This window comes from Clarias gariepinus, chromosome 8, assembly GCF_024256425.1.
Source record: "Clarias gariepinus isolate MV-2021 ecotype Netherlands chromosome 8, CGAR_prim_01v2, whole genome shotgun sequence".
In the NCBI taxonomy this organism is placed as follows: domain Eukaryota; kingdom Metazoa; phylum Chordata; class Actinopteri; order Siluriformes; family Clariidae; genus Clarias; species Clarias gariepinus.
Window position 1 is genome coordinate 18,075,589 of NC_071107.1, and position 25,345 is coordinate 18,100,933.

General features: G+C 36.7%; 1 protein-coding gene across 6 annotated transcripts; it reads left to right on the forward strand.

Moving 5' to 3' along the window:
- The first annotated feature begins 48 nt into the window (after positions 1-48).
- antxr1d (ANTXR cell adhesion molecule 1d) lies at positions 49-23,927 on the forward strand. 6 transcript variants are annotated; one of them, XM_053502721.1, is made up of 19 exons: positions 764-826; positions 2,631-2,692; positions 3,766-3,837; positions 3,947-4,018; positions 4,134-4,215; positions 4,315-4,345; positions 4,439-4,512; positions 4,601-4,669; positions 4,781-4,861; positions 4,966-5,026; positions 8,936-9,034; positions 9,255-9,324; positions 13,616-13,694; positions 14,960-15,055; positions 15,154-15,192; positions 16,563-16,661; positions 16,933-17,100; positions 17,831-17,911; positions 22,214-23,927. In XM_053502721.1, exons 4-19 carry the CDS (start codon positions 3,951-3,953, stop codon positions 22,457-22,459), a joined length of 1,443 nt encoding a protein of 480 aa, XP_053358696.1. In that variant the 5' UTR covers positions 764-826; positions 2,631-2,692; positions 3,766-3,837; positions 3,947-3,950; the 3' UTR covers positions 22,460-23,927. The 6 variants fall into 6 exon arrangements, 5 of the variants coding, with proteins under 5 accessions (XP_053358698.1, XP_053358699.1, XP_053358695.1 ...); XM_053502723.1 differs by lacking the exons at positions 764-826; positions 2,631-2,692 and adding an exon at positions 49-76; XM_053502720.1 differs by lacking the exon at positions 2,631-2,692 and having other exon boundaries at positions 337-826.
- Positions 23,928-25,345: the final 1,418 nt, after the last annotated feature.

Consider the following 25,345-nt stretch of genomic DNA (forward strand, 5'->3'; position numbering starts at 1 on the left):
GAGCTAATCCGAGACACCAACAACAAAACTAAAATAACCACTGAGCTTTCTTTGATTCTTTGGTTAGCCTACTGAGGTTTGTACTTAATAGTAAAATAAACCTGTACATTTCACTTATGGATGGAGACGGGATCAATACCACACACACACACACACACGCGCGCGCACAGAATGAGAGAAAGTGGGAGAGAACAAACTTGCAGCTAAAACTGCGCCACCCTTCTTTATCTGTTCAAGAGTTTTTCCGTGGATATTTTTGCAAGTTGTTTTTAACCAGCTCTGGGATTCACATTATACTTTATAATCATATATTATATATGAGTTTATACAGAAAGTTCCGGCGTGTCCACGTGTCTTTAATGTAACATTCATAACCTTGAAGCAGGTTTGTTAGCCTGCGGTTAGTGAAGTGTTTCTGTGGGAACAGCACTCCCTCCGATAAAGCGCGCTCTCTCTCTCTCTCTCTCTCTGTCCGGAGTGTGCACTAGAGGAGGGGCGTTTGGGATGATTTGGAAACGGACGTTCGGATCCCTGTAGCTTTGAATACACTGACACCTCGATGACATCTGTGTGGAATATGTTCGCCAGGAAAGATTAATAACCTTTCTGAGGAATGATGAGAAATCTGCATTCTGTCGCTTGTTCTGTACGGGACTGAATGAGCTGTTTGGGGAAAGATGGCGCGCCCTGTCCTTAGCTTTGGTTTGGTTCTGTCTGTGTTAGGAATGGTGATGTTCCCACTTCCAAGTGGAAAAGCCGAACCTAATGTTAAAGACGAGGAGAGCTCTTGTCAAGGTGCCTTCGACTTATATTTTGTTCTCGACAAGTAAGTGGTGCTCGACAAATATTCACCAATGTGAAGTGTCCATGCTTTCCCATTAAACTGCTGCTGTATATAACCTACTGTATGTGAGGTGCATGACAAGTAACAATACGACACGAGAACACATGGTAGTCCTGTATATATATATATGTGCGATTACACCGACACGACTAAAAACTTAAAAATACTAAAATACTCACGAGATACTTCAGTGGGTCTGAGATGCATACTGTATCCAACATGGTCATTTTCCCTTTCATGCCTGGGCTTTTACATGGAGTTTAGTGGAGTTTAATGTGTTTTTATATAATGATCATCTTTATTTATGCAAACTGCAATATTATTAAATGATTGAGGTAAAAATTATTTTCACAATTTAATGTTGCAAATAGAAATTATTAAACCAAAATCTGTGATTCAAGTTATTTTAGAACAAACACAAACCCCTGTTGCTTATCAACAGTGCCTTGTAAATTAGAAAGATTTCTGCATGGACATGGATAATTTAAATTATGGCATATATGAGCTAAAGCATAAGATCACTAAAAGCAATTTGCTACTCCTACACTATATTTTATGGTTATCATTGTCCTATAGCACCTCCTCCCACCACTAACATCCAGTGCAGGATCAGCTGCTTGGCCTCTGCAGGACTTATGGTGTGCTATTGAAGCACACACTAGTGTATATCTTGATGACAGATATGCAGCACCTGTGAGTTGGGAATAGTTTAACATGCTCTAACTTGCCCTTTTACAGTAGTAATGAACCTAACTCCTTTTCCTTTTCAGTCCTGAGCTTGCATAGACATCCATTCAGTAAGTTCCAGTAGACTAAAGTGAACATTTAAAATAAGCATCTTTAGAAATACAGAAGCAGAATAAAGAGATATGCAAATTCTTTGTTCTGTTTAATCAAAGTAAATTTACTCAGCAAGCCTGGAGTAATACTGTATAATTATATAATGTATAATCTGCCATAAATCATAATTCTGCGATACACATATTTCCCATATTATACATGTTTATGTACATAATTATTATACATATTTTACCAATGATGGGCAAAGTTTATAAGATAATAAAACCTCATCTTGGTTGTTTTTAAAATCAACAGTGGTGAGAAACATCACATGTTTCAAGAATTTGCAAAAGGCACTTCCTTTGTTTTATTATACAACACATTCAAAATAAATTCTAAAAATATATACACATGGTAGGTGTGCAATAAGTGCTTCTGAGATTGTTGTATACTACAACTTGTATTATCAATAATGTTCCGTGCGGCTACTTCTTGAATGGTCCTACACTAACTAGCCAAAAACAAATCAATAAATCACATCTGAATTTAACTAAACAAATAGTTAAGAGGTTTTCACTGGAAAATTACTGCAGTGATTAATATTTTTCAGCGGGCAATTAGTTATTTAGCCCTAACAAGGAGCTTTAATCTTAACCAAACCATAACATCAGAAGATGTTCCTTAGTTGTTTTCTTTGCTTGAAGCAGGCCAATAATTGGACCATTATCCTCAAAGAAGAAATGTGGTCAGAGAAAAATGTTAAATATGAGAGATCAGAGATCACTTAACCATTTGGTGAAATCAAATCAGAAAAAGCAATATAACTTGCAACTATGTTTAATAGTAAAAGTAAGAGCATTTTCACACTCACACTGCAGAGGCAACTCAAGCGATTGGGACTAAAGAGCTCTGCAGGCTTAAGAAAACCACTTGTCAATGAGGCTAATCAATTTCCTAAGGAGTATAAAGAATGGACTGTGGAGCATTTAAATTTACTTTGTTCCAGAATGATGGGTGGATAAGGAAAAGAACAGGGCTAGATGGAGTACTGCACCCATCACGCCTAGCGTGAGTGAGTATAAGCCTGTGGTGCCAGTGTTATGATCTGGGGTTGCTTCTGTTGGTTAGGTCTAAGTTTTGCAACATTATGTGGACAGACCAGATTTTTTCTATCCATGGATTTTTTCTTCCCTGGTGGCATGAGCATATTCCAAGATGACAATGCCAGGATTCATCAGGTTCAAATTGTGAAAGAGTGGTTTAGGGAGCATGATGCATAATTTTCACGCATGGCCACCACAGAGTCTAAACCCCATTGAAATTCTTTGGTAAGGGCTGAAGAATACCTTATGCAGTGGTCTGACTCTCCCATCATTAATATAAGATGGAGAGAAATAAGCCACTCTGGATAAAAATAAACGTTGCGACTTTGCATAAGCTTATGGAAATAATGCTATGGTGTATGCATGCCATAATAAAAAGTGATGGGAGATCCAACAAACTATTAGTGTGTGTAAAATATTAGTGTAGTTTTTGTTTGGACAATGTATATTTGTGGCAATTTGGGGAAAAAAAGTCTATATATAGTATTATTTGAAATTTGAATTTGATATTTTATATTATGTTTTAACATATTATGAAACATAAAATCTGCTCTGGGCTTCAGTCCCGTAATCTATGGAAGTTTCTTTATTACTAGCAATACAAATTGATGCTAAAGATTTGAGGATTACTACCAGGATGTAATATATATATATATATATATATATATATATATTATGTATATTCAGTTTGTTAGAGATAAAGACACAATAAAATGATGTTGTAAATGCCAGCTATACATTGAATATCAACCTGTTACACTGGGCCCTTGCCATCTGTTCTAATTCAACTGCCTAGATCCATTAGGAGGGGTTTTTGCTCTGTGTTAGCAAGGGGTACAATGATCTGACACAAAGGCAATTAGTTAGGAGTGGTTTGGGGCCTGTAATTAATTACTAATTTGCATGTTTTGCACATGATGGTCGAGTAGTCAGACCATTAAAATAATTATTACTGATTAGTGTTAATAATTGCAAATTACTCAACATATTACAGTGTAAACATCCAACTGGTTGTTGTAATGATGTGTCTTTCTGCAGATCCGGAAGTGTCAAGAACCACTGGGTTGAGATTTATTCCTTTGTGGAACATCTTGCAGAGAAATTCATAAGGTAAAGTTTTATTCTGTTCTGGTTGATATTTTCTTTTGAGATAGTATATTCTTCTATGATATTAGAACCATATTCTTGCTTATGTTTTCTTCTTTTTTTACTGTTATAGCCCAATGCTAAGGATGTCTTTTATCGTCTTTTCTACGCGTGGAAATATCGTCATGCCACTAACTGAAAATAGGTAAGACATCCATATCTTTTAACTTACAATACTTCTTTAAATAATCAGTGTAGCTCCTAAATAAATTAGCCAAGTATAAAATCTTAACAGTTTCTTTAATTTTACTTATAAACAGAGAAGAGATTACCAAGGGCCTGAGTGTGCTAAAGAAAGTGGTACCAGGAGGTGACACATTCATGAACCTTGGATTACAAAAGGTCCAACAGCATGCTCTTTATCATACTTTAAGTTCTTCCCTAATGTATCACTTTGTCACCTAAGCTAAGATCTTTGCTACACTTGCTTTGCAATTTCAGGCAAATGAACAAATATATCATGGGAATTATGGTAAGTGTCACAGCAAGATACAGTGTACATATGAATACTGTACCAAACAGATTCAATGATTTAAACCAATATCACATGCCATTTCACTTGCAGGAACAGCCAGTGTTATAATTGCTTTGACAGATGGCGAGTTAAATACAATTCAGTTTATCACAGCACAGCAAGAGGCAAGTTAATAAACTAGTGGTGGTTCCATTTCTCTTCAAATTACCACACCTGAGGCCATTGATGCATTTGTTGGGTGTTTGTGTGCAGGCTCAAAGGGCCAGAACTTTGGGAGCCATAGTGTATTGTGTTGGGGTCAAAGACTTCAATCAAACACAGGTACATAAAACAGTGCAAAACTTACACTATCACTATGGTCACTGAAGACCTCAGCATTGTTTGTTTGTAGGTTCACAAAACCTATAGGAATAATATTGTACTGTGTGTTAGTTGGCTACCATTGCAGACACCATTGATCATGTGTTTCCTGTTGTGGGAGGTTTCCACGCCCTGAGGGGGATGATTGATTCAGTAAGTTTTCCTCTTTGGTTATCTGTCTTTATAACGAAGTGAAAACTATATGATTATATTGTATAACAAATTATGCAGCTGTATGATTGTTTCTTTATTTTCAGATAATCAAAAAGTCATGCATTGAGATTTTAGCAGCAGAGCCATCAAGTGTGTGTGCTGGAGGTAAGAGTTTTACCAGAGGTCTACCGAATATTGTTTGTTTGGACTGTTTAGAACATGGGTTTTTAGGTTAAGAGCTACAGTTAATGTTCACGTCAAATATCAGAAACGGGGAAAAGATGATCACTTCGATTTTAACAATGTCACCGTTGTCGCCAGATGGGCTGATTTGAGCGTCTTCTGGGATTTTCCATACACACCAGATTACACAGAATGGTGTGCAAAAACACTGAGTGAGTGGCAGTTCTAAGGATGGAAAAACTTTGTTAAAAGAGAGAGTGGCATAATAGCTGCCATGATGTTAGTAGTAAAGCTTATATTACTCTTTACAATTGTGGTATGCAGAAAACCATTTCACAAAACAGGAAACCTTAAGGTGGATGGGCTACCTACAACAACAAAGGATGATCATGTTCCATCCCTATTAACTAAGAAGAAGAATCTAAGATTATCAATAGCAACAGGCACCCCCTAACTGGACAGTTAAAAAATAGAAGGCAAATCACCTATTCTTTTACCAATCTTTAACAGTTCGGTTTGCATAACCCCAATGTATCTGTCGCTTTTTATGTTTTTGTATGATTTGAATCTCCAGGGATTGTTTTGTTTTGAAAATCCCAGCCCTTCTGTTACCTTCTTGTGCCATTGTTAAAAACAGAGATCCCATCTTTCCATATTCTAAAGTAACAATAACTGAGGTTATTGATCTTTATCTGTGTGATTTTATGCAGTGTGCTGCAGCCATATGCGTTGCTGTTTAGAGAACCTGTTTAGATGTACAGGGGGTAGGTGTAGTAGATGGCGAGTGGTGATGTACAATAACATTTGTAATACTAATTAGGGTCACAGATCCTAACCCATTCAGTTCACCCTGCCTGTGTGGGATGGAGCATTGACCTGTTGGAAAAAACCAATCCTCAGAACACAGTTAGAGCAGCAAAGCAAATGCTCTTCAGGACAGTGTTTTATATTGCTTGATTCATGTGTCCCTTATAAAGATGAATCTGCCCAATTACAGCCTTGCTGAGACACCCCAATTATCACAAATCTTCTCTACATTTTACAGTTGGTGTGAGACACTGTGGCTTCTAGACTTTCCAGGTCTCAGTCTAACCAAAAGACGACTAAGTGTTAGCCAAAGCTAAAAATAGGACTCATCAGAGAAGATGACTTGACTATTTCCCTACTATCTAATTCCAGTGGCCTGTTGCAAACCTCAGTCTGGCCCTTCTTTGCTTCTCATTGATGAATAGGTTTTTCTGGAATTGCGTGATTTCATCTCAACCTCTAGGAGCCTATTTTGAACTGTCCTTGCTGAGCACTTCACCCCAGCTTCAGTTTGCCACTATGTTTGAAGGTCACACATCTGAGTGAGTGTCCGGTCATCCCTGTCAATAGATATCTGTTTTTGCCTGCTGACAGTCTATGGCTTTGTTGTGCCAGTGCCTTCTGCTTGCAATGCACTGCCTTTGTGTGTCTTTTAACCAGCTTCCTGGTTGTAGTATAATGTGTCCACTGAGGATTACTCTGCACAGCTCCTCAGAAAATGAAAACCGATCATGTCTGAGCAGCGCTAATCCGCTCCCCGTCTTTGCCACAATGACTGCACTGTAAGTGCACTCTTCTGCACTAAGTGCATGCTAATAAGGTCATGTCAAGGCTCATCCATCCTGTGCTCTCTACACACGAGTGCTTATGTTGGAGGCTTGTCCACTGAGCTGTAGCCAATTAAAGAAATGGGTATTTGACTGTTACATCCAAGACTGGGTAGTAGTTTGGCCATTTATAACCAAATACCTCAGACAGTGAATTAGATGTGGCAAACTAGGCCAAGATAAATCAGCAAAAATAAATAAATGTTGGCTTATATTACTTCATCATTACTTACAGCAGAATTTGGGATGCCAAATAAAGACTAATGAATGAAACATTTTATTTGTATTAAGCTGTAAGATAATAGAGTCACAGTAGGGATATAAAATTAATCAGATTATGTAAATAATGCACAATTGTTATTACACACACACATATACACACACTATATATATAGATATGTTTTTTTAACAAACTTTTTTTGCAACAATTAATGGATTTAATCGTTAATAGAAATGTCAATGAATGTCATAATTAGTAGAACATTTCCCAGTAATTAATACAGATGCCATGAAAATAAATTTGTGAGAACCACCATCAGCTAATATTAATTTATTACCATCCATTAGGTTCAATTATTGCATACTGACATGTATTATTATGTAAAGATAAAGAAAAATATTCATCAACCAACAATAGGCTTTACCTGAATTGTTTTATACAAGCAGGGTTTAATTTAATGGCAAAGTTACTGTTCAGTCTGTTATAGACAGTGTTGATTAGCCCTCTCATGTGTGAAGCTGATGTGAAGTGACCAGGCCATGCAGCCTGAACACGGGCCATCTCTCGCAAATGACGAGAGCACAGCCTGTGATCTGACATGACAATGAGTGGTGCTTTGATGATTGCTCAGCCATTGTCCCAGCACACCAACCTTCACTGGCCGTGATTGATGCCCTCTTATACATGTCACCTTGCGCTATGAGACCTGGTCAGTCTCTAAGGCCACCGCCACTAAGGTGGGGCGTCAGTTTCCGGGGGTGTTGTGGCGGGTGCAAATCAGTCCTATACCAACCCCTACTCACTATTTTGCTCTAAGCCGTACCCCTTGCACTCCCCAGCGCTGACCTTTATCCTTCATGCTGCCCTGTCACAATCTGACTCACCACATCTGACAGTAACAGAGGAAGAAAAGGACATAGATGCTGTGACCACCGAAATTAAAATAAATTAGCCATTTCCACAATGCAGATTTTTTTGGCAGTGCTGTGGAAAGTCAGGCTAAGGCAGAGCAAGGCAAAGGCAAACTGGGGAAAGCAGGGCTACCTGGAGAAAACCCCACCAAGCACGGGGCAAACATCCACTCAGACCAAATGTGAAATTCGAGACGCAACAAACTAACCACTATTTTATTTATTTATTTTCTATTGTACACGTTATCCAATAGTGAAAGAAACTGATAATGTAAGGGTATATCTTACAGCAGTGGCATTCACCTGACATTTACTTACCACAACATTTTCCAGATCAAATAATGTCCACAGATGTTTTTTATTCAGTGAACTTTGCGGTTAAATGTTAAAGGTCAGAAGAATGCTCACTGATATATATATACATATATATATATACACATTTTAGGAATTTTCTTTTGCAATTAATAAAACCTTTACTTATACATATTATCATGCTTTCTAAATCCTCAACATAAACCCATGGGCTTCTGATCACTCTGCGCTCTGTAACACTTACTAAGGTTGGGGATGTTTTTCCTTCTAACATATGCTACTTAGAAGCCATCACTAGCACTGCAGCAATGCCTGAGGCAGCAGAAAGGTCAGACAGACAGCTTTGTCAGCCACCACTGTCCCACCCCTTTCCCAGTCAAACAATGCGTATGTGAGAACTACATGGCTTTTATCACCAGTACCCGGGAAAGTATGCTTTCTCGCTCTCACCCTTAGAGTAAAGTGCTTCTGAGAGGTTAAAAATGGAACAAATATGTGGGAATGGTATCATGCTCCATGGCCCTGCACACTATATTGCATTTTGGCATTATTTTATGAAAGATTCTTTCTCTGGGCTAGTGAATCATAGGCTAGTGATTTATTTTCAAGTTTTTATATATATATATATATATATATATATATATATATATATATATATATATATATATATATATATATGCAGCAATCACAGAATTACATTTTTTAATTATTTCTTACTGTCTACAAATTTATTTTCCATGAAATAAACAACTGTAGGTTTGTGTAAAGAAAAGTTATGTTAATTCTAAACCATCCTGGTGTATATTTCTTGCAGAGGATTTCCAAGTGGTTGTGAGAGGCAATGGCTTTTTGTATGCTAGAAACATCGATCAGGTCATGTGCAGCTTTAAAATCAATGACACAGTCACAGTGAGTAAGTAACAGTGAGTTTGAGTAAATTTTTTAATTTTAGTTACAGTCAATTGAACATGGAGTCAGTTTAGATTTATTAATTTTAAATGATAAAATAAACGATTTGGTTTTTAAACATCAATATTTAGACATACACAGGGTTTAAGGGTTAACTGATGCTCTTTCAAGCACTTCTAGCTTATTTGTATACTGTTTTTTTTTTTTTTTTTGTTAATTCACAGATGAAAAGCCTGTAAACATTGAAGACACTCTTCTTCTTTGTCCAGCACCAGTTATAGATGAAGTTGGAAAGTAAGTGCCAAAGCCAATCACTACCTTCTTTGCCCTAATACATCACTACCCTTGAAAAATGTAGGTCAATGTCATTGTACATTCCTTGCATCAGTCAAGCCTTACGCTTCCTAACACAGACAGACACCATGTGTGTCGTGCAGAATATTTAATTAGCATCTCTAAGAGATAAGAGCTAACGGTAATTGGCTTTCTTTATTTAAGAAAAAAGGAATGTGTGTAAGCCTAGAGCGAATTGAGACACCAAAACATTATATCCACATTATCTGCTCTCACACCAAATGGGCTGCTTGGAGCTGCATGCTGTGCTTTAAGCTTGCTGCATAATGCGGAGCACCTCTGGGTCTAGACACCTTGAGGAATTTATGTCTTGTTCTTGTCAAAGTAGATTTTCTATGATTGTTGGAACCGGTTCTTGTCTGCAGAAGTGAAAGAGCCGCAGTCATGATGCTAAAAGGGGCCTTTTTCTAAACAACGTAACAGCCCATGTGTTTATAATTATATTAACAATATTATACTGTATTACATATTGGATTTTTTTCATTATTAGATTCAGTCAGCTTGGGTGTATATAAACAGATATTTGTCCACAATTGACCCTTGTTTATGCTATATCCTTAGCTGTTTAAATTAAAATAGTTTTTTGTGAATTTATGAAAGTGGTTACTTTTATTATCTGGCCCAAATATGGTGCACTTTTGCTCTTTGTGACTAACTCCTTGGTCAGATGCCAGGATAATCTGTCTTATACCATCTTTGCTGTTGCTGAGTGTTCAGAGTCACTAGTACTGTAGATGCTAGCAGAAGCCTCCTTTGTGGATGTGATTGCCAAGGGTATTTAATTTCTTCCAGAACAAGCATACTTGCTGTCAAGGGTACTGTAATGCTCTGGTAATATTTCTACTGTACAAGAGCGTAAAGTGCAAACCTTTTGACAAATCTTAATGTTTAAAGTCAATATATTACAAACCGATTGGCTAACTTATATGATATATTATGATATATTTATCCAGACACGTTTAATGCATAGTACAATATTAAGTCATTAAAAATTATTCCATGTCATGTTATTAGGAAGAATATACACCTACTTATTCATGCAGTTATCTAATTTGTCACAGTAGCAAAATGCATAAAATTATCCAGATACTGGTTAAGAGCTTCAGTTTATTTTCACAAAAAATATCACAATGGGAAAAATATGTTTTCTCATTGTCTGCACAATTGATTAAACCAGTTGCCTGGTCTTTTTCCCAATTTTAACTTGTACAGTTTTGATGATCCTGTATAATGTAGGTTGGCTAATACTGTAGGAGTGTAACCTCAAGATTCAGCTTTTTTTCCTACTCAGTATGGTTTGTAAAGGGTGGTCATGTTCAGCTCATGGTTCATAGAGGAAATGAGCATGGCCCAAACATTTTTTTTCTGACAAAGTACAAGTCACAGTGTAGAATTAACATTATACAGTGTTTATGTAGGTCTAATTGAAATCATAAATCAGCACTGGGGATTTACGGTGTATAACATATTTATCCATACTTGGCTGAAATAAAACTAGAAAGGATCACAAGCTCATAGCATTATTTGTTCTTTTAAAATAATAACTAAACTGTTATTAACAGTAAACCTTTTGGTCTTATCTAAATTAAAAAAATAACAATTGTTTATTGTTTGTGTAAGTAAATGCACACAAGTAAATCTCCCTGTAGTTTTCTTTAGGTTACCCTAAACTTCAAGTCCAAGTTGATCTTTATCTCTACTCATGCAAGCACTTTGAGAACGTTTCTACAACACTGTTATCATGAGATTACAGAGGCCCATGATAATGGTCATGCTAGAAATAAACATACAGTATATTAAATACTAGTTTGGTCAGGTACTGATCACTGTTATTTACACTGGCAAAATTAATCAATATGTCAACTGTAATGCATGCCAGTGTTGTTAACAGATTTGTGAGTGGCCATACAAGATGTTTGTCATGTTTGGGGAAAAGATGGAAGGGGGGTGGAGAAGAAGATGATTTTAGGGCACAAAATACCTGTCTCCCTTCACTTTTATTTTACTGGAGCCATGTCCTATAAAATAAAGTTGTCACTGCTGACATCCAAATGCATGATGACTGAAAGACTCTCTGAAGATGTGCTTAAAAGGGCCAGCCACTACCTGATTGATGGAGAGTGAGATGGCTCTGTCACTGGAGCTCCTTTCATTCTGCTTCTGTCAGGGGGATTGAGCAGGCCTTCCACACAGGAGCAGGCAACAGAAAAGAAATAGAGAGAGATAGTGGTAAAGGATGAAACCCCTACAGTAACTTATTGACAGTTCAGTCTTTTCCTACTTAGTTTATATAGATAGAGGATTGCCCCAGAAGAGAAAGTTGTGGATATTTGACCTTTAGTGTCCACGATGAAACCAAACATAGAAGTGTGTCTCCATTTTTGAGATAGCTGTCAAAAAAGAGGCCAGAGGGGCAAACTGACAGCATTTATTTACATTAGAATTGGCAGTTACTGTCAAAATTCACATCCTCACAAAAACAGTCCTCTTTCTTGTATTAAGTACATCTCACTGTTCAAAAAGATTAAGCATTAAAAGTGTTACATTTAAAAAAATATTTGTCATCATGAAGAGATGAAAAAAAAGCCTTGTCAATCAGAAACCACTAGTGATGGCAGTGGTTTGTGCCTTGGAGAGGGCCAGTAGCACTTTCCACCAGTGTTTTATCTCATGGCATCATAAGTCTTAGTGAAAGCATGCATTAGCCTTCAACTTCTCTGTCTGGTAGATGTTGCCTGATCAGGGAAAGATAATTAATTGGAAGAAAATTCGGGAGGACATGAGGTAAAACTCATTTAGATTGGGCAATGTGGGTGATGTTGTAAATTTATACTCCATCAGAACATTCTGATTCCCTTTTTTTACTTTACATTACAAGTGTAAGTTACATCACAGGTGAGCTCTGACACTGGTGAGATGATGTCCTGGTTCTGTTTTGCCACATCTGCAGTTTAACCTTGGAACTGTCTACATTTTAACTGGTGTTGCTAATTATTAATTGATTAAATACATTACATGAAATATTCACTTTTATAATATCTCACATAGATATACACAGCTCCTATTTTTATTGTCACTATAATCAATATATAATACAGTATATTACTGCAATAATGTAAAACTTATTACACTATTAATTAAAGATTATGTTAAATATTTTTTTCTGACTATTCAAAATTACTAAATACTCAGAAAGGGTATTTAAACAATTTATGTATGTGACTTTTTCATGTAGTGCATTAAATTGATGAATTTAAATAAATAAAATAAATTAATTAATTTGTAACACAACCCTTATTTAAGAAAAAAATTAGAAGAGCACTGTAAGAAAAGTCTTTTCTCACTTTTTACTTTAAAACCTTTCAAAATTTAACTTTAAAACCTTTTAAAATCTAACCTCTCGAATTGGGGCATTTTGTTAAAGGGTCCAACAAAGCACATTAAAACTACAGTTCTAGCTGTTATTATGAGTAAATATGCAATAATACATGCTTATTTGTTCTTTTGAATAATTTTTTTTTATGTTTATTACAGTTAATGCACCTCAAAAGGCAATAGAAATTATTTATTTATTATAATAAACATAATTAATATTATTTTCAGTTTCCATTTGCTGTTAATTAGTAATGCATAACCTGTAACAAAAGTAGGCAATTTAATTTTAGGTTAACATTGGGCGCTGTTCTTATTTTCTAACTAAAGTTGAACTTGACCATTATGCACTAATTGATCTTTCATAATAAGCAGATATATGGGTTTTCTTCTGCAGTTGGATAATTACTTTTGGGCTTTTTCAGCATAGTCAAAGACAAAAATGTCTTGTTTTCCCTTCCTTTCCTACTTATTCTGTCTGTTATCTCAACCCATTTCTGTAAATTTTCCCACCTTTCTTTGCAGCTCTATCTTTTTCTGATTTGATATCTAAACCTCAGGGTAACATTCTGGGAAATCTGATTTCCAAATGCCTCTGGCCAGTCTAATGACACTTTCTAGATTATCCTAGAATTTCAATTGGGGAAACTAATACATACCACAGAAAAGTGCACTGGAAATAATTAAGGCAGTTTTTAGAATTTGTAGAACTGTAAACATTCAACCCTTTCCAGCTTTATAGTTGTCTCTGCCAGGACCGAGCTCTGATGGAAGAAAAAGAAGCATATTCCAACACTGGCATGTCTCATTTGATTTGGCTGAGAGTTTTATTTGTATGTGTGTTTGTGCTCTGACACAGGGCGATATATCTTCAGGTCAGCATGAACGAAGGCTTGTCTTACATCACTAGTTCAGTGCACATCACCACTACCAAATGTGTAAGTACATTAATGTGTGTGATACTGGGCTGCAAACCTATTTATATAGACTATAATCAAATAATGGCACTAGAAGTAGTTGCATGAAGGGCTCTGTTCCGCCGTGGATATGTTCCATTCTTATGTGTTCATGAGCTTCTGAAATCCCTCTGAAAGGCCACCCTGACGTAAGTACTTCTCTCATTCGGCATGATTACTGTGCTTCATATAAATTAATTTATACTAACATTAAAAAAGCATTAGAAATTAGCCTTTCCTGGCCACTCAAACCACATACAGGTTTGTTTAAAGCAAACAATGCACTAATGAATGAGGCTTTCGATTCAACAGTTTGAGCATGAGTCTCTAAATCCATAGGTAATGTTCAGAATACTACAGGCAAAACCCCACATGAATTGCTGACTGCACACATCACCTGTGATAATTTATACCTTTTTCAAACGACTTCACCTTCTGTGCAATTAATTGTTCAGCAATAGTGTGGTACATGATAAACACCAGATTCCCCTTCTTGAAAAAACCCTGAATATTTACACTTTACATTTTACCAAAACAGCACTAAAAATAGTTGCAACATGTATAAACATGTTATGAGTGAAAAATCTCAAATGCATACCAGAGACATGAACCTACATTGAAAAAAATAAAAAAAGTTAAAAGTTCATGGATATCATTAAATCTATTAAACAAAATCAGTGATTATTATCCCATTTTTGAACATTTTCTTTTAAGTTTAAAATAGTTTTTTTTTCCTACAGGCAGCTGTTTTTCAACTGGAAGCATGTATTTCCAGAATAAGGCAGAATTATCTGCAAGTAAATTAGACAAGCTAACTATTAATAACACAATTTTATTGCCTCTCGCTTCCTCAGTAAGTCTCTATTGAAATTTCTGTAAATGTTCTTTGCTACAGTGTTTCTTGGTATTAATGCTACACATATAAAATGTTATAGATTGTGATTCATCTGACAATGTTGTTTCTGTTTCTATGAATTCCTTTTAGTATCCACTATCCCCCTTCTTTTGGGTTCTTATGCATTGTCCTGTTTTCCTTTCCCTCTCTTTTCTCTATACTTTGTGAGATCTCCTCTGCTTTCTTTCATCAGAGGAATCTATGTTTTATCAAGTAAGTTCACATTCTGTGATAGTTCCTCTTAGGTCTGCTGACAAGTTCTCTTTTCTACCATGTGCTGTATCTTGGTGATAGCTGACAGCTTGGTGATGTGGAAAGGATATAACTGATTGATGTAATTGTCTGAGTGCAGTTTGATGGCACCGTTCTCCTCATTTCGTTATTGGTAATCTTCCTGATTGTGGGTCTGCTGCTGATGTGGTGGTTCTGGCCTCTGTGCTGTACCGTGGTGAGTATTTACATGTGGTGAGTTGTTGTTCTTCTTGCTTTATTTAATATTATTACCAGTTTAACATTTGTCAAGATTTAATTTTGTACTGTAAACAGGTCATTAAGGAGCCACCACCTCCACCACCGCCTGAACCTGTAAGTTTAGCATTTTCTTCTGTATTCATTTTGTGATTATTTTTAAAAGGGTTCACATGCTTTGAAAATGCTATGTATCAACATTGGTATTTTTCAAATACCAGCACAATTGATGGATCGAATATCAGAAAAAATTAATTTGATATCAGATAATGTAACAAATTCCAAAGAACTGGAAGTGAAAAATAAGTTTATTTTTGAAATCAAAAAACTTTTGAATATAAAGGGACTGTTTTTTCTTTTACTTAAGAATGATTTTATTATATTTATTATACTCCATGTATATAATAAGTGATTTTTGTGAAGTGACTGTAGAGTCACTCTACAGTTTTATAATAATTTCTCTTATAATGAGTGATTTTTGTGTAATGCCTGGAGAGAGAGATAGAGAGAGAGAGCTGAAAAAATCTTTATAAAGAAAAAGTAGTATCTCTAATATTTATCTATTATTTGGACCCATCTGTGTCAAGGAAATGTAGATTTATGAAAAGCATTAAAATCGCTATTAGAGAGTCAATGATCTACAAATTCATTTAAATTGTACTATGTACAGATTTTACACAGTTTACACGAAGTAAAAACTTTAAACTAGGACATGATCAGTTTCTTTTGAATGGTGGCATCTGCCTTACAGTTTTAAATTAAAAACCATTTCTCTGTAAAGCAAAGTGGAATTGTATTAAATTTGGCATCATATACTTTTATCCCAGCTCCCCTATGCCACCATACAGTACATGTGAATTAATTCCTTTTTTTGTTCGTTTCTACAGTATAAAATGAGACTGGTCTAATTAAAGCTTTTATCAAAGGCTGGTCTAATTAAAGATTTTATCAAAGTTTTATCATAACTACACAATGTCTTCATAAAACATCACTGGCTGACTGACTTGATTAGTGTCTGTGACCGTGACATATGCACTGGTATCGCGGCAGAACAAGTGAGCGCCTGTAAGGAGAGAGAAGAGACCTCCAGCATGATCCATAGTCACCGTGCCACAGAAAGTGCAGAATGGCCCTCTTGTGCATGTTTTGTTCCCAGAGGTCAACGCCGAGCAGTCGCCAATGCTGATGTGAAATAAGAGAGCTTTGTGGGAGTAGCCTTAGACTGTGCATCTGTGCCACTTAACACTGAATCCATAAATAATGACCTCTGTCTGCTGAGATTTAATAGATGCAAGTTTGCCTTTGATTAGGAATAACAATAAGGATGCTATTTGTGTCTCTCGCACTGTTCAGCTGTGTTTTTGTGCTAAATTTATTTGGGTGGAAGTAGACAGACTGAACCTTAAACAGAAAATGTTTTAGACTTTGTGCACCCAGTTACTCAAGTTAAATTTTTTAATGCATAAGAAATTTTTGTATGTGTTCAGGAGTCTGATGATGAGGATGGGATGCCAAAGAAGAAATGGCCTACAGTTGATGCCTCTTATTATGGCGGCAGAGGAGTTGGAGGCATTAAAAGGATGGAGGTGATATATTTTTACCTTTTTAAAATATAGATAAATTTTATGTTTGTTAGGATATACTGTATGTTTTTTATAAAGCAACCTAATTTAAAAACTATACTATTTGGACATAAGTAGATATAATAATTTTGGGTACATTTGTGTACTTGTGCTTTAAAACACATAATAGAAGATGTAGGTCATAATTCCAAATACCCAAAAGTAAGGAATTTTAAGTACTTTCCTTTTTTTGTCCATTTTTTTTTTGTCCAATTGTTTTGCTGCTGTTTGTTAGGTGCGCTGGGGTGAGAAAGGCTCTACAGAGGAAGGTGCTAAACTGGAGAAACCCAAGAATGCAGTGGTGAAGATGCCTGAGCAGGAGTTTGAGCCTTATGAGCCCAAACCTAGGAGGTCAACAGCACACCGGAATTCGCAACAGAGGAGGTGGTACACTCCCATTAAGGTACTGAGTTTCTCCACTAACATTTTTTGTAGATTCATGCACGTGCAAATAATAAATTTAGACTAAAGTGTTTATTCTTATCTCATTTTTTTTTTCTGCAAAAGCTCAATCACAAGGGCTTGTGCAATACAAATCATATAACCTAAGTGCAATAATAAGAAATTTGACCCAAATGTGTTGTTATTTTACAAAAAAAAGAGTCTTATCACACATAGTAAAACTTTGTCTACCCAGAAGTTTATGTAGCCTAACGGAGTTTCAGAGTCTGTGAGTTTCCCACCATGGGAGGGTCTTGAGGAATTGAGAACAAGCTTGTTTTTTTTATTATTATTATTATTATTAACTTCAAGAGCTTGAAAAAAGTCTTTCAATGTTTATAACTTAGATTTTATATATATAAATGCAATGTTCAGCAATGTTCTACAGTGTAGAAAGAAATAAAAATCAGGAAAGACCATGGAGTTAGAAGGTGTGTCCAATGTGTGACAATGTCTCTGTAGTGTGTACAGTATGTGGTGAGTGAGTAATGTAAGCTTTTAGAGTTTCTTCTGTTGTGGTTTACTTCTTTATATCATATTGATTTGCATACCACTTTTACAAATTAGTTTTAATTAAAGCCAGTGGTTCAAAAAATATTATTGAATTCCTGATCTCACTAAAATATTGAAAGGAAACATAGGGCTTAAGGTACTCTCTGAATGTTGTTTTTTCCTGTCTTTGCCCTGTTCAGGGGAAACTGGACGCTCTGTGGGCTCTGTTCCGCCGTGGATATGACCAAGTGTCTCTCATGAGGCCCCAGCCGGGAGATCAGGTAGGAATAATATACAGTATAAATCCATCCAAAATATTACTTCATGTATTTACTGTACCAAGTTGTGTCAGAGTGAGAATATATGACCAAATACCACAGTCTCCATCTCCGGAATGCAGTTTTATCTGGCTTCAATGCCCAGCTCTGGCATGTTTCCTTGCCTTATAAGGTACTTCAGGGTTCACACAGAGACTGTGTTTTTCTTGCTTTTGTGTTCTCTAGCATCTAATTATTGAAATGCTTGATTTCATTTCATGAATTTTGTACTGGTTGGATTTGATTTGTACACAATGTTTAAAAATAAGCACACAACATTATCAGAGAAAGTTTAAATCATCTCTTTGCCGTGTGTAGAAGAATTTTTAAAATCTAAATTTTGCAACTCAGTGTATTACTTTTGTCCATAAAGAAATTTGTCATTATAGATACTTGAGTTATTTGTGGATCATGGCTTGCAGAGATTTGTTCACTGTAGCAGTTTTGGAGATAAGAGCAACTCCATCACTGATTCCATCATTAATTCCACTCAACACACATTAGCACCCTAAATGCTAGTAGTTATTTCTTATGACATAGAGCAGGTCTGGATCAGTACAGTCTCTTTTTCAAGTCCATTACCATCCTGTTTTTGTAATGAGACATTTTTCAATGTGTGAGATCTTCTGCGACACGTTGCGTTATTCTGCCACAGCAGACCGTATCATGGCGACACATCTGCAGGGCTATGAAAGGCATCTTTCATGTGGGCCGGAGCGATGAAGAGCATACAGTCTGACTCTATTGAGTTGGCCAAGCTATTGCTCCACTCTCACTGTGGATGGACTCATGTGCATTTTGTCTTATTGAGCTGTGCTGCAGAATAGGCTGCTTGTGTGAGGCAGGGCCAGTGCCCAGCTGCTCTATATACTGCCCAGAAGCTTTGAAAAGCATTGGGAAAGGCAGCAGATTCACTAAAGAAGAGGGTTTGGCTGATAACAGCTGTAGCATTCAGGCTGGTTTGAGCATGTCCACAGTAAGCCGTGTGTTTCATGCCCACCTGCAGGACAATGTCTTATGAGCTGCTCTGGCACAAACCACACATACCACGGTGAATACACACCCAAACTTCCTGCAATCCCTCTATTCATGTACTCTTACACATTTAGTGTTTTATTTCATTTCTATTTCACACCAGCTATTCCTTTTCTGCCTGTACAGATAACCAAAATTGTGTGTTAAGGTATGAAACAGTCAAAATAATATTACTGAATGTAAAATAAATAAGTATGTAAGAATAATAATAATAATAATAATAATAATGTAATAAAAATAAATATAAATATATAATAAAAAATTATGATTATTTTAACCTTAAGTGTGTGGTTGAAAAACCTTCTGCATTGACATGGTGGAGGTAGTGAGAACAAGCAAAAAAAAAAAATAAGGAAAACAAACAATTGAATAAATAAATGCCTCCATGTACTGCGTTGAACACATTTATTTATTTTAGCATTTTCTTCATAAGATGAACAGAGAAAATGCACTTGGTTAATATTAATCCCCCCTATATTAACATGGGACATACAGCTAATGTATAACACAGAGGCCATTTAGGTTAAACTCATTATGTAAAAGCCTCAGTGCACACATTGTGATGCAAAAGTGACAGGTTTGTTTTATTACTCTGTGAAGAAAAGAAGTCTTGTCACAGAAAGTTTTTTGTTGTTGTTGCTGTGGAATTCTTTGTCTGCCTGGTTTACAAGGCCACTCAGCTTGAAAGTGAGTAACCTTTCATGGTCTGGGTCTGCCCATGTACTGCTAAGACAAAGCAAATTCATAGAAGAGAGGGGAAAGAGTTTTAAATTATTCTTTGGTAATGACCTACTGATATGCAAAGCAAAATAGCCCACTCTGACTAGCAGGAATTCCCAGTTAGCATCATTTGGAAGTGAGAATGAAATGAACTTTACTTTTTGAATTGATTTTCTTCTCAAGTTGCTTATCCTTTTTGCCCACTTAGATCTTGGTCAGGGCCAGAGCATACTTAAACAGATACTTGGTGGTCTGATTTAACAGCTTATTAAACTGAGAGCCCTGTAATGTGACATGGGGCAGGCAAGCAGGGTCGGGTTTGAATTTTATTGTGCTTGACCATTGTTGTGCAGCATTGTGGGTGATGGGGAGTAATTCATGGATGCCTAGCTGGGAGGCTGAAGCCATCACTCTAGCAGTCATGTGTGGTGAATGGGACAATTTGGCGAGCAGCAGAGCAACAGCCACGCACCGGAGTGAGCATATGGGCCGAATGAGAATGGAGCCTCCTGAATGCTGTGCAGATGTGCTGATGGAAGAAGGAAGAAGGAAGAGAGAGAGAGAGAGAGAGAGAGAGAAAGAGCAAGGGGTATGGAAAACAGAGAAAAATCGGCCCATATGGTGATTTAACTACTGTGGATGTCCCCCAGCAGGCATCAAGCACCGGCAGCAGTTCCACAGCAGTTTCTAAAAAGACGTATCAGAAGAACACATTTACCACCACCCACCTGGTGCATTGCTGTACACAGACCTGGACCATAGCGTGACAGGATTGATTTGTTATCAACGACTTCTGCGTGGGTAGATCAGATTGGTAAAAAATGTCTGAGCTTTTTATGAGCAATTTAGTATAATGAAGAGAAAAAAATACATGTGAATTCTGTATCTCTTACTGTGTATGATGACTGTATAAAACTTTTAAACTATTACTGTATATCTAAATCCTAAGGAGGGAGCAGCACACAAAGATAAAAAGATTCATGTGGCCTGACCTGATCTCGCATGATGCTAAACAGCAAAAATTCAATGTCCATCAGCGCATATTTTTGCACTCTATGCTGGGATAAAAAGCTCTCTTTCTTGTCATTAGATGGAAGGAGGGACTGTCTGTGTGTACTGGGTTAATGTGAGCTACCCAGCATTTCATGAATGTGTCCTCTTTGCTTTAGGGCATAAACAAAGAAAGTGATGGTCTTGGTCACTTGCCCTAGCCTTGATCCAATGCTATAGAGACCTGGAACAAAAGATGGAATCTCTCCTGTCACGGTCTGGCTCGTGGCCTTTAATCTCTCCATCTGTTTGTCTGATGAGCAATCAAACAGCATGGCAGAAAGTGGCACCTCCCTGACGGCTGCTCTCATCGCCACTCAAGTGAAAGTAATTCAAATGGATTTAAAGAAGATTCTGACCCTGTTTTCGGACTGAACACTGGACAAGTATTCATCAGCTAGCATTGTGCTTTTTGTTCCATTTAGCCAATAGAGCATCAGCACCAGCCTTATCGTGTTAAGTGTAGCTAATTGATTAGAATCGATTCCACAGCCTTTATTAACTGGTGAGAGAAATCTTTAACTGATCATTTATTGACTTTATTAGAGAATATTTGAGTATATACAAAAAAAAAATTCTACTGTATATGGAATTTTATACAATCCAGCAACAAATATTAAAGTTTAATTTTATTTTCTAATACCTGTATTCATACCATACATTTAAAAAAGTGATTACAGATGGATCTCAAAAGACTAGTCTATGTCTAGTGTAATGAAAAAGTAAGAAGTTTTAACATTATTGAATATTTTATTTTTCACACTAAATGATGCGTAAAGTACATGCTGAATACTTTTTCTTTGCTTTGACCTTAACTTAAAAGCCATGAAAACTTCCTGTCAGTGGCTTCTGAAAGTTTCACCCTCCTGACAATGATGAATTACATTACTTGTAAGAATGCAGGATTTATTTCCCAAAGCTTTTTTGGAGGAAGGGTTTTTTCATTGCTTCTCATTCATCCCAAAGTGCAATGCTGCAACCATTTAAACCCCACCCCCATGATTTTAGGAAGAGAATGATGGCTGTGTGTAAAGTCTTGTGCTTTTCGTGGTCATCATCTAAGCAAAGACACAAAGACAATAATAGTACTTTGAGATTGGGATTTTTATTTATTTACTAATTAGAGAATAATGCTGCAATTACTTTTTTAAGCATAAAAGTTACTTACACGCATCTGCCTAGTAAGAGATTTTTAAATTATTTCCTTTCATGCTAAAGATTTACATAATTTTGCATAAAATGCATTTAAAAATATATAATATAAAATGATGAATAAAATTTTCCCCCTCTTCTGTACCCACACAACCCAATTTGCATTTATAGTGAAAATAAACAAAGTGATTTTGGGGGTCAGACTTACTAACTAATGAACAGAACTGGATGGTGATGCATAGACATAGCAAGGAGGTTAGCTTTAGCTCTTAACTGTCACTTATCCTGCCATCTGCTGTGTGCCTGCAGGGTCGATGCATCAACTTTACACGGGTGAAAGACGAGGCAGTCAGGGCTCCGCCACGCAGCCCTCCTCCACCTCCAGCAGAGGACCGGCCCCTGATACACCCCTCCACCTCAGCACCTTCCAACCGACCAACTCGCTCACCACCAAGACCCCCACCTGGGCGATCACCCCATGGACCCCCACCATCACGAGCACCCCCGAGACCCCCTTCTTCTCTTCCCCCACCCTGCCCTGGGAACCAGCACTGAGAACAATGCAGAATGCTCAGCACCCTAAGCAAAGTGTTGTTGCTGGTCAGCAAGAAAAAGTCAACTACTGATTATTTCTAGATAGGGATGAGATGTGATCTAGCTTACTTGGCTGGGTTTTGGGTCTGCTTTGAGATAATTCGATTAAACAGTAAATGATCCTGTTATGTAGTAAAATCTAGAAAATGAAATTGACATGTTAACATATTACAATAGGATGGTTAAAGGATTTGGTTGAAAGCTGAAGGGTTGAGAGTTTAAGCATGTAAAAATGTAGGTTAGTCAGCTGTAAGTAATTTTCTTAGGCACTATCCTTAGATCACTCGGTTAGACCTGTATAAATAAAATAATTGCGACTGCAGGGCAGTTCCATCCCCTAATTTATTTAGCCTTGGTTTCCTGGAATGCACTTGAGCACAGAATGACTGTGTCCACCACTATTATAGGACACTAAAATTTGGCCTACGTTCATAATTATTTTTTGTTCAAACTATATTGTTAAGGGGAATAGATAACTTTGACTTTTGCATATAAGACGCTTTCACTACAGACCACTTAAACAAATTTAAATGTAATTGCTTTTACTATACATGAACAACCTCAACTGTAAAACAAGACCCAAACTCATGTTTGTTTTCTTTCTTGTTCTTAAACAACTAACCAGAAATCACTGCGATTTATTAAAATCAATACTCAATGTATATTGTATTTCTTTAAAATAACTAATTATACCAAACAGACAGCATGTTATATACTCAGCAAAAAAAAAAAAGCGTCCTCTAACTGTTTTAACTTTCAGGAAAACTTAAAGTGTAAATAATTGTATGAACACTAAAAGAGTCAACACCATAAGACATAAACTAAAAATGTTTCACAATGTGTCCCTGAATGAAGGGAGGCTCAAAATCAAAAGTTGATTGAAGTACTGCAGTGCATCTCCTCCTCATGGACTGCCTATTGAGGACAGTCTGAGCACTGATGGAGGGATTGTGTGTTCCTGGTGTGACTCGGGCAGTTGTTGTGGCCATCCTGTTCCTGTCACGCAGGTGTGATATTCGGATGTACCGATCCTGTGCAGGTGTTGTTACGCGTGGTCTTCCACTGCGAGGATGATCAGCTGTCCTTCTTGTCTCCCTGTAGCGCTGTCTTAGGCGTCTCACAGTGCGGACATGGCAATTTATTGCCCTAGCCACATCAGCGGTCCTCATGCCTCCCTGCAGCATGCCTAATGCAGGTTCACGCAGATGAGCAGGGACCCTGGGCATCTTTCTTTGGGTGTTTTTCACAGTCGGTAGACAAGTCTCTTTAGTGTCCTGCGTTTTTAAAACTGTGACCTTAAATGCCTACTTTCTGTAAGCTGTTAAGGTCTTAACGACCATTCCACAGGTGCATGTTAATTAATTGATTATGGTTAATTGAACATGCATGGAAAACAATGTTTAAACCCTTTACAATGAAGATCTGTAAAGTTATTTGGATTTTTAAAACATTATTGTTAAAATACAGTCCTGAAAAAGAGATGTTTCTTTTTTTGCTTAGTATATATGGGTGCAGAGTTGTGGTGCAGTGAATATTTCCTGTGTCTGGTGTGTTCTGTAGTCCTGTTGCCTCCCCTGAGATCCACTTCCTCTCATTCCACACATGCTTTGGCACAAGTGCCACTCTGACCCACATCTGACACTGACACACAAAACCACCAGCTCAAATAAAACTGTTTCCATTTCACCTACTGCAGTAAATAATAGTTAGTATTGGTATGTTTAAAGGGACGGACTCACCCTGACATTTTGGTAGCCTCTGCTGTCTGCATGGAATCACATTTTCACTTTTGATTTAATTGTAATATGTATGCTATTTTCCTTTTTGCATTTTTAGTTTAAACAAGTGGTACATGTGTCAAAGTCACTTTAAATCTTATTTATTCTCTATACTGCTTTTCCTGTACAGTCACAGGAGTCTACCTCAGGGGACTCAGGGCACGAGTTGGACAGTTCATCACAGGACAAATACACGCACACACACATTCCTGTCTCCAGGGTTATACACCAGGGCCCGTATTCACAAAGCTTCTTAGAATTATTTCAGAGAGCTCCTATCTTAGCCTAAAATGACCTAGCTAGGAGTCTTAGTGAGGTGGTGTGGTTGACCCCGTTGCTAGGGATGATGCAGCAATTCAAGGACTGTGATTAGTTGATAAAAAAATAACCTCTGACCTCTGCAAAGGTTTTGAAATACACTCTTTGTGAAAATAGAATACATGATATCATAATGTTTGTATAGACGAAATATATTAAAGTTAATTAAAACAGCCAAATGTTAAAAATATGTCTACTTTAGAAGCAACAAATTTTCACACAGTAGTTACTATATTAAAGTTTTTACATTTATTTACCATACTGATTTTATTATTACTTTTATTATACCATTTCAGATTGATGGGAGAAAAATGGCTGACCTTTTACCAATTTACATGATTGCATGTTTTAAGTTGCACTTTTGGAGATTATGTAGCGAACAATCCAAGAGAGATGTAGGGAAGTAAAACAACAAGAAACCCAAATTGGACAGAAAAGCAGTGTTTTCTTTTATCTTTATTTTCAGTATTTGGAGAATATTTCTTCTTTCCACCATTTTGTCCTCTGCTATAGAAACTCTTAAGCCTCTTAAAAGTCCTCCTCTCTACTCTTAACAATTTTTACCTTAGGAGCTGTTTTTAGGGCTAAGATGTTTTGTGAATAATTTTTTATCTTAACTAAGATTTAATCCTAAATTTAAGGGAAAATTCTAAGAAAATGTCATAATTCTAAGAATTTTCTTAGAATTGTCACCAAGAGCAACTTTTAGGCTTAAGAAGCTTTGTGAATACGGGCCCAGTAGTGTTCGAGG

What these genes read in the sequence shown, in the direction of transcription:
- antxr1d (XM_053502720.1), top strand. Translation starts at nt 678, where the DNA reads ATGGCGCGCCCTGTCCTTAGCTTTGGTTTGGTTCTGTCTGTGTTAGGA. An exon ending in CTTGCAGAGAAATTCATAAG is followed by an intron (nt 3,838 to 3,946) that starts GTAAAGTTTTAT and finishes TTACTGTTATAG; the next exon opens with CCCAATGCTAAGGATGTCTT. An exon ending in GGCCTCTGTGCTGTACCGTG is followed by an intron (nt 15,056 to 15,153) that starts GTGAGTATTTAC and finishes TACTGTAAACAG; the next exon opens with GTCATTAAGGAGCCACCACC.